We start from the raw sequence: 10,323 nt of genomic DNA on the forward strand, positions 1-10,323 counted from the left end.
AGTCCCACACCTCCCCAAGGACTTGTGAATCACTGTATTTTTCCATTAATGGGGGTGGGGGCTAATGATGAGAGCCTTGCCTTACCCCGGAGAGGAGACAGAAGTACTATAGATGACAAGTATTTGTAGAACATAGAACAATTCTGCGCTGCAAGCAATGAGCGCCAACTGCCCTGCTGTGAAAGCTGCATGGTGCACAGGGCCTGTCTGGGGGGGATGCACAGGGGTGGTCACCCCGGGGGCCCCCACACAGGGTCAGTCTGACACTGCAATTGGTGAGAACAGGTGCCCAGCACCTGTCCCGGACGAGGGCTGCCGCGTCTCTGCATGTACAGACTGCATACAGCACAAAGCTGCTCCCGAGTCTGGAACTACTCTCAGCTCTGACCCACCTCCTGGTTGCTCCTTCCGGCAGCCCGTCTCCTTCTAACCACCGCTCAAGCAGCCTCATCTGCACGTTGCCTCTTCTGAGATCAATGCTGCTGGACCTGTCCTCATAGGTGTGCTCCTCCATGGAAATTCTATTGGAGGGGACCCCACAACTTAGTTGCTCGGGGCCTCCGCAAGCCTTAATCCGACCCTGATGGTGCACCTTGTGCAAAATGTCCAGGAACTTACAGGGTGAAGTAGGCATAGTGTATGTTGTAAATGGAATGGAATTGTTACCCGGGGAAAGGCAGTAATTTGGTGCCTTTCAGGCCCTTTGAGCTTATCATCAGGAACATGATATGGCTTTGCATACAGGTCTATATATACCATACAGGCCTCCCCAGCAGATTCCATGTGGGACCAATACCGGAAGTGATGTCACCTGCCACATCTACATATGCTCTGGTCACCCATAACCAAGATTTAAAAATGTACGCGTGTATGTAACCATCAACGACATAACCATATAGTGAATACAGAAATCAGGTACTCACATTCCAGACAGTGTTGCAGTATAGCCCGCATAATGAATATATTCACAACTCTATCGGCGTTTCTCCAGGCTTGCGTTTAGGGTTGCCACCTCATCCCTTCAATTCTGGACACATATTAATTACACAGGTTCTTTGGCTGGTTAAAACCAGGTGAAATGGAGTCTTGAAGTCAGCTAGCCACAGAACCTGTGTAATTAATATATGTCCAGAATTAAAGGGATGAGGTGGCAACCCTACTTGCGTTCCACAACAGTGTAATGCATAACTGGAAAAGCGCACTTCCTCGATCTCACTGTGCCTGAACAGTTTCCCGAACAGTACTCCAGGCTTGCGCTCCACAACAGTGGAACGCACAACCAGAAGTCCGCCGATGCCTGGAAATCACCGGTGCCAGTGCTCCCAATAGTATTCCGGCGTGCGTTCCACACTGGTGGACCGCATAGCTGACAGTGCAGGTTCCGGTGTCCGTCTTAAAGTGGTATCGTGGGTGGAAGGGGGACAGCCTGCGCCAACTCAAATCCTGCGCCCGAGTCATGCGCCCTCCGTAGCTCCCCCCTAGTTGCGGCCCTGGTCCTATCTATGCAGGAGTTGCTAGCAGGTTGATATAAAACTTATAAATAATAATGTTTGTAGAGCATATAAAATTTGTGGACAAAGAATCTGTAGCCCAAGTGTGGTAGAGGCCATACACTTTTCAGAGGCAATCTGGTCACTTAATATCACAGAGTGTTCTAAAAGCTACAGTATAACCCATTATTTTGATATGTCAGGATGTTGCAGTGGGGTTTGGTAATCCTATTGCTGTTACTAATAGCATGCTATGAAAGTCATAAATTGTTTAATAGCGCTGAACCAACAGCTTGCATTATTAACGGTAAGTACAATATGGGGGTAAAGAGAAAAGAAATAACCTTTGTTGGGAGCACTCAATCTCGGAAACAATTTTAATTATAAACAATTTTAATTCAATTATAATTTACTCGTTTAATTATAAACAACAAGTTCACGTCACCCCAGACGGAGGGCGCGCTCATGTGACCGGCAGGAAACCGGCAGGATGGACCAGGCGAGCCACTGAGTCACATACCGTGTGTATGACAGCGGTCAGCGGCATATAACAAGCAGGAAACTAAGTAACTTTATTTTCTTTGAGCAATAGCTAAAAATTATTACTTAGTAGCCATTATTATACCTACCCCTTAGCTATGTTTGGCTCTGTTTAATTGTGTTACCAGACACGCTGGTTCCTCAGTGAGTACATAGTAATCATTAACCCTTGGTGATTCAGCTTTTACATTGATTCATTAATTCCAAGCTGTTCTATGTTATTTCAGCATGTATCATTGTATTGACCTATATGTGTCCAGTTTTGAGTACTAATGCTTTACTACAAATTTGCTACAAATTTATATCTGTGACCACTTTTGGAAACATAGTGTAATCCATTCCAGCCTGACAGTGGCTGCCTGAGGATTTTCCAAACATATATGTATTTGTCCATCTCTGTTTCCCTATCTTTTATATATCACTGAATCGCATTTTGGGATAAGTACTGAGACGGACCACTTGCGCTGTGTTATGGTTCACATCAAGGGTGTCTCTCTGCTACCATAAGTGCTGACAAGTCTGCTTTTCTTTCTTCAGGCTGTACAATTGTACCCTGCCCTCTTTTCATTCCCCGTCCTATACCAACTCTGTCGGCATGACGGGAGAACAGCAGAAGGGTTAGTTTGCTATAGTTTCAGCTTCTTTCTTCAAACCGCATGGTTACACTCCCATTGGGGTCTCTTTGGCTAGCAATTGTGACAGTCTCAGTTTTTCAAACGGTGTGTTCATACCCCCAACAGGGAGATTTGACTAACAACAGAGACACTACTGTCTTACATCTCAAACTGGTGTTTTCAAGCCCATAAATACACGGGCTTTTAATTCAAACTTGCACTGACCAGATGATTTAAACCCTTGTATACCCCTAAGATTGGGCTAGAAACTGGTGAAATGACGGTCATATTAGCAACCTTATAAGGGTATTGCTTTGATCAGTGGAGTTAGGACCACGGATTATAACAATTTTTCATATCCGTTATAACAGCGACACCTTGAATTTATGGTTATATGCAACCTACTACCACACCACACTGTATATGCCCAATCTCGTCTGATCTTGGAAGCAATACAGTGTTGGGCCTGGTTAGTACTCGATTGGGAGACCACCAGGGAATACCAGGTGTTGTAAGTTATTTCTTGTACCACACAAGTAAAAGGCTGATCCTGCATAAACCTGAATATATGTGTAGCATACATGCAATTAATGGATAACGATTTCATCAATAAATTCACAGACACAGATTTTTCTGTGGTTCACGACTAACTTAGCTATTCATTTATTTTTTGATCCTGTCTGTTTATATAAAAAAATCCTTTATTAAAAGTTATGTTTTAATTCATACACCATTACATTACTGACCATACAAAATTGTTTATAATTAAAATTGTTTCCGAGATTGAGTGCTCCCAACAAAGGTTTATTTCTTTTCTCTTTACCCCCATATTGAATTATGTCCATTGACCTATGGGAGCACCACTGACAATCACTATTGAATCTACCCAAAAGGTTGTGCATCTCCGGTAGATAGTGATAAATGCTAGACTAAAGTCTATTCTGTCGGTTTTCTCGGAAACTTAATTCAACAACGTATTATCTTCTTAATACTACTTAGTCCTGTGCGGTACCCCCAATCCAACTTTCCTTGTGATTATTAACGGAAAGGACAGTAGCATACAGTACCTGGCATATGCACCATGCGACAGTTGCAGTTTTCCACCAGGTAACGTGTCTCGCAGTCGATCCGACATGCAGAAATACTGTATGTGTCGAAGAATTCAGAGTCCATGGTGCCTCCTTTGCAGACTCCCCATGGTGGGGGCAGGTATGTGAGCTAGAGTAATTGTAAGTCGGAGAGCCAGAGTACGGGAAGACAAGCAGACAAGATAAACATCAGACAACTGGTGCTTATAGCCAAATATGTGTAGGTGTGATAGGTCCTTATTCACAGATGTGCGCAATGCTGATATTTGCGCAGCTGAGCAATTATCACCTGACTGCTCATGCATCACACATGCAATGGGTACCTTTACGATGTTGCTTGCAGTGAGAATTTATTCGCAAAGTGATTGACAGTCAGGGACCATTTGGAGGCGGTTACGGGGAGTAGCGGCAAGAAACCAAGCATATTTTTGGGGCATGTATCAGCCTACATCTGTGATTTCGTAAGTTCACGCGGCCATTCTGTGTAGCCTTAAGGTGCCTTCCAACTAGGAGATACGCTCCATGAGCGATATTGCCTAGTGTTTTCCCTACCCTCCCAAGCAGTCGATATATAGTGCATACACACTGGACGATAGTGCTAACGATATTGTTCAGTGTGGCTGTGCCGTACTTGCAGCTTTAGACGATAAATTCAAATTGAGCTGCATGCACAGGCCACAGAGGGGTTCAATAATGATAAGCTGATTGCTTATCGGAGGATCTGAGATCTGCGACCACCGCAGATGCTGATATATGTGAGGCCGCTGGTGGGTGTTTCTACTCATTTACAGGCGGCTACAGCATTAGCCTGTGTATGGGATAGCAGCTACGAATGCATTAGCCTCTATCTCTGAACCAGACCCATAATCATTTTTATACTGACTAATTGTGCCTATAAATTTGCATAATGTAGTTAATACTACATTAAAGTGAGCCAGAACGGGCGGAACTGCGCTCTGTCAGTTCTATTTGGAGACGGTACGCAGTTCCGCCTCCTCCGGCTCACCTAACCTGATGTGTGCCCGGCGCCGCAAGGAGAAGCCGGGCACCCACTGAGATTGTGTTACCAGCGGGTGCCCGGCTTCCTTTCCACAGTGGCAGCCGGAGGCAGGAGCTCACTAATGAGCTTCGGCTTCCGGCTCTGGCAGTGTGCGGATGTGCGCTATGGGAGAGACATCATGACGTCTCTCCCATGGTTGCGAGGAGCGGGCGCCAGACGGAGGGCAGTGGTCTGGAAGCAGGAGCGGGGCTTGGTGAGTATTGTATATTTTTTTATTTTATTTTTGTGTGTGTAGGCAGCTCATACAGGGGACATTACCAGAGGGGGCTAAACTACAGGGGGGGGGGGGGGGGTTAAACTACTGGGGGCATAACTACAAGGGCCATAACTACAGGGGCTATAAGTACAGGAGCTAAATTACAGGGGGGCGTAACTATTGGGGGCATTACCACTGGTGGGCTAAACTACAGGGGGCATAACTACAAGTGCTATTACTACTGGGGCATTACTACTGGGGGCATAATTACTGGGGGCATTACTACAGGGGGTTAAACTACAGGGGGTCTAAACTACAGGGAGGCTAAACTACTGGGGGCATAACTACAAGGGCTATAACTACTGGGACTATAACTACAGAAGCTAAATTACAGGGGGGCATAACTACTGGGGGCATTACCACTGGGGGGCTAAACTACAGGGGACATAACTACAGGGGGGCTAAACTACAGGGGGCATAACTACAAGTGCTATTACTACTGGGGGCATAACTACTGGGGGCATTACCACAGGGGTCTAAACTACAGGTGGTCTAAACTACAGGGTGTCACGATCCGGGTATCTGGACGCCATTACCTGCCTTTCAGATGTCTCCTGAGGCTCGCTCAGCGTTCCAAGGCCGGATCTCATCTGTGTCCACATACTGCACATCCCTCCTGTCACGCTGAGATGCTGTCACAGCGGCGCCATGTTTGAATCCTGCATGGCGTCAGCCCGACACCGACTCTCCTTTCATCTTAGAGGTGGATGCCTCCTCCGTTGGAGTAGGAGCGGTGTTATCCCAGAGGGCTAAAGATGGCCATCTACATCCTTGCAGTTTCTTCTCCCGGAAGTTCTCCCCAGCTGAGCGCAACTATGCCATTGGCGACCAGGAGTTGCTAGCCATCAAGCTCGCTCTAGAGGAGTGGAGATATCTGTTGGAGGGAGCTTCTCATTCAATCACGATACTTACCGACCACAAGAATCTTTTATACCTGAAAGGCGCACAATGTCTTAACCCTCGTCAGGCAAGATGGGCACTTTTCTTTTCCAGGTTCGACTTTAAACTCCAGTTCTGTCCGGGCTTTCAGAATCGCAAGGCCGATGCCCTTTCCCGCTCTTGGGAGCAAGAAAACGAGTCAGAGTCTTCAGACAAGCATCCTATTATTAATCCGTTGGCATTCTCCACGGTAGGGATGGACTCTACGCCCCCACCAGGGAAAAGTTTTGTGAAGCCGGTGTTAAGGAAGAAGCTCATGCATTGGGCCCATGCTTCCCGTTTTGCCGGACATACAGGCATTCAGAAAACCCTCGAGTTTATCTCTAGGTCCTACTGGTGGCCAACTCTGAAGAAGGATGTCAAGGAGTTTATTGCCTCTTGCCCAAAGTGTGCCCAACACAAAGTTCCCCGCCAGTCTCCTGCGGGGCAACTGGTTCCATTATCTGTTCCCAGTCGACCGTGGACCCATTTGTCGATGGACTTTGTTACAGATCTGCCTATATGCAACAAGTTTAATACCATCTGGGTGGTAGTTGACCGGTTCACCAAGATGGCACATTTCATACCCCTCACCGGTCTTCCGTCAGCTTCCAAGTTGGCTCAAGTGTTTATCCAAGAGATCTTCCGACTTCACGGTCTTCCTGAAGAGATCATCTCCGATCGTGGAGTACAATTTGTAGCCAAATTTTGGCGAAGTTTGTGTCAAGCCTTCCAAGTCAAGTTAAAGTTTTCTACGGCTTACCATCCTCAGACCAATGGTCAAACCGAGAGGGTGAATCAGGACTTGGAGGACTTCCTCCGCATTTACGTGTCTTCCTCCCAAGATGACTGGGTTCAACTCCTTCCTTGAGCCGAGTTTAGCCACAACAATCAATACCATTCCTCATCCTCCTCAACACCATTCTTCATCAACTATGGATTTCACCCTAAGGTTCCAGAATTCCAACCGCTTCCAGCAACTTCTGTTCCAGCAGTGGATGTCACCTTGCGTCAGTTTTCAAACAACTGGAAGAATGTCCGCGCAGCCCTGCTTAAAGCCTCATTTAGGTACAAGAAGTTTGCCGATAGGAAGCATAGAGCGGTTCCTGCTCTCAAGGTGGGTGATCGAGTATGGTTGTCCACGAAGAATTTGAGGTTGAGAGTTCCCAGCATGAAATTTGCTCCTCGTTACATCGGTCCTTTTAAAATTGAACAAGTCATCAATCCTGTTGCTTACAGACTCCAGTTACCTCCCTTCTTGAAAATACCCAGGACATTCCATGTTTCCCTGTTGAAACCGCTGATCCTGAATCGGTTTCATTCTGCACTTCCTCCAACTCCTAAAGTTCAGACTCAACGGGGAATCGAGTATGAGGTGGCCAAGATTCTGGACTCACGTTTCCGTTACGGTCAGTTGCAGTATCTTATTGACTGGAAGGGCTATGGTCGTGAAGAACGCTCTTGGACCAATGCGTCTGATGTCCATGCTCCTGCCTTGGTCCGGAATTTCCACTCGAAGTTTCCTCTAAAGCCTAAGAAGCGTCCTGGGGCCACTCCTAAAGGGGGGGGTGCTGTCACGATCCGGGTATCTGGACGCCATTACCTGCCTTTCAGATGTCTCCTGAGGTTCGCTCAGCGTTTCACGGCCGGATCTCATCTGTGTCCACATACTGCACATCCCTCCTGTCACGCTGAGATGCTGTCACAGCGGCGCCATGTTTGAATCCTGCATGGCGTCTCCCGTCCTCCGCGGCCTTCGCCGCCGCTCCTGTGTTATAGGTGCAGGTTGTCAGTGTGGTGTTCCATGCCTGCCGCGGCCTCCGTTGTCATCCACGAGTATCAGCATACATTTCTCAGTCTGGCGTCTCCTGTCCTCTGCGGCCGGCGCCGCCATTGCAGTTATGTTTCCACATGGTTTCCTAAACCAGTTTTCCCTCCAAGTTCTAACATGGGCGCAGCCATGTTGGATTCAATCACATGTTTCAGTACCTCCAATCCACTGCCTGGAAATCTGCATAATTGCCCAGCCAATACCTGCATTGCTGCAGGTATAAGTATCCTGTGCCTGGGCTAGCAAATGGTCAGTGCTTTGTTTGTCATACCTTGTTCCAGTCTCTCTCCTGTGGTTGTGTTTCCAGGTTCCAGCTCCTGTCTCCAGCATCCACTAAAGAGACCCGCACCTGCCTACCATCCTGCGGTGCAGCCTGACTCTGCAGTCCTCCGTGGCTGATCCAGTTTCCAGCTTCCAGCTATTTCATCTGCTTCCAGCAGTATCCACTACCACCGGTAATCATCCTTCAACTCCTCTGTTTCCACGCTCCCTAGCATCTTACTATATTCACTCCGTGTTTCATCACCTGGCTGGTTCCACCCAGCATTCATTCAGTGACTTTATCATCTGGCTGATTCCATTCCGCATCCACTCCGTGTCTTACCACCTGGCTGGTTCCATCCAGCAAAGCTGATTCAAGTTACCAGCTTCATCTGTTCCATCTACTGGCATGTTCCTTGGATATCTTCACTACTACAGCCAGGCCTGGTAAGGTTATTCCATCTAAGGACTTTAACAACTGTTCTTAACCTACCAGTGTCCTGTGAAACCATTTCATGGTCAGAGTGCTCCAGGAATCATATTATTTATCATTGCCATTTTTATTATTTGCTGTCTGTTGTTACACGGAGTTTGTCAATAAACTTTTAATTTACTTTTACCTGGTTGTCATGGTCACACCTTCGGGTTTCCTTTTAACACTTACATGTCCAGGGGTCTGATTAAACCTCCCCGGTTTAAGTTCCTCTCAGCCCCTACAACTGAGGCTTCCTCCTGTCAGCTAAAACCCTCAGTTGTGACACAGGGAGGCTAAACTACTGGGGGCATAACTACAAGGGCTATAACTACAGGGACTATAAGTACAGGAGCTAAATTACAGGAGGCATAACTACTGGGGGCAGTACCACTGGTGGGCTAAACTACAGGGGACATACTGTAACTACAGGGGGGCTAAACTACAGGGGGCATAACTACAAGTGTTATTACTGTCGGGGGCATAACTACTGGGGGCATTATCACAGGGGGCTAAACTACTGGGGGCATGACTACAGGTGCATTACCACGGGGGGGGGGGCTATAACTACAGGGGCTATAAGTACAGGAGGCATTACCACTGGGGGCTAAACTACAGCGGAGCTAAACTACTGGGGGCATTACCACTGGGGGGCTATAACTACAGGGAGAACTACAGGAGGCTAAACTACTGCAGGCATTACCACTGGGGGCTAAACTACAGGGGGCATAACTACAGGAGTCTAAATGACTGGGGGCATTACTACAGGCGGCACTACTACAGGGACATTATTACTGGGGGCAATACTACAAAGGGGCATTACCACTAAGGGCATTACTACTGGGGGCATACTAATGAGGGCACTTCATAAGGGGCATCACTTCTGGGGACACAAGGGGCACTACTACTGGGGATATTGCATAAGGGACACCACTACTATGGGCTCTTCATAAGGGGCACTACCACTGTGGGCACTACCACTACAGTGGACATTGCATAAGGGGCACTACTACTGTGGGCATTGTATAAGGGGCGCTACTGTTGTGGTCATTATGTGTATTAGGGGAGCTACTACTGTGGGCTTTGTGTATAAAGGGCACTAATGTGTGTCATAACATGAATAAGGGACACTACTATGTGGTGTGATGTGAATAAGATTGTGCTACTGTGCGGCATAATTTTAATTGGGAATACCACTGCGTGACCACGCCCCTTTTCTTATTGAGACCATGCCCCCTACATCGCGCGGAATCCTTTTATTACATGGGTGCCGGGGTGGGGTGGGGGGCTGAGTTCCACCACCTCCCTAAGCACTAAATACAACCATTGCTCTGTTAAGTGATACACTGTATCAGAAGTGGGTATAACAAACAGGATTTAGGGGCTTCTATTTTAGGGTGCATAAGGGTGTGCTTTGCCATTTGCCAAACTGTATCTTACATGAATTAGAACAGCATGTGCACAGATATGCAGATTTGTATGGATCTCCTTCTTATGCCTACCTGCACCAGGATGGTAAACACTTGCAGTATGGGAAAAAGGGTATATACCTCTAGAGAGGTGGTGTTATTTGTGGGTGGTCAGGGGCAGGTGAAAATAACGTATGCTGACAGTTGCCGACACTAGTAAACTGCTCGTGATTGACTGTTTGTGAATGCTCAGCTGACACTGATTAGTGTTCTAATCATTGCTCGGGCATGGATTATGCCTCTGTGAGTGTGTATAAACAATTCTGTATTTTTTTTTTTTAATTGCATTCTTAAGACAGGGAGTTGTTTCTGTGTATAAGGGAA

General features: G+C 47.1%; 1 protein-coding gene and 1 pseudogene across 6 annotated transcripts in view; one reads left to right on the plus strand and one right to left on the minus strand.

The window, feature by feature from the left end:
• The window catches only part of ASIC1 (acid sensing ion channel subunit 1), a 457,033-nt gene that overhangs the window by 96,370 nt on the left and 350,340 nt on the right, over positions 1-10,323 (minus strand). For all 6 annotated transcript variants that reach the window (XM_063952026.1, XM_063952030.1, XM_063952028.1 and 3 more), the window contains one exon: positions 3,712-3,862. In XM_063952026.1, coding sequence (XP_063808096.1) covers positions 3,712-3,862 — 151 coding nt within the window. The remainder of the gene's footprint in view (positions 1-3,711; positions 3,863-10,323) is intronic.
• Positions 3,044-3,162, plus strand: LOC135054374 (5S ribosomal RNA; annotated as a pseudogene).

This window comes from Pseudophryne corroboree, chromosome 2 (genome assembly GCF_028390025.1).
Source record: "Pseudophryne corroboree isolate aPseCor3 chromosome 2, aPseCor3.hap2, whole genome shotgun sequence".
Lineage (NCBI taxonomy): Eukaryota > Metazoa > Chordata > Amphibia > Anura > Myobatrachidae > Pseudophryne > Pseudophryne corroboree.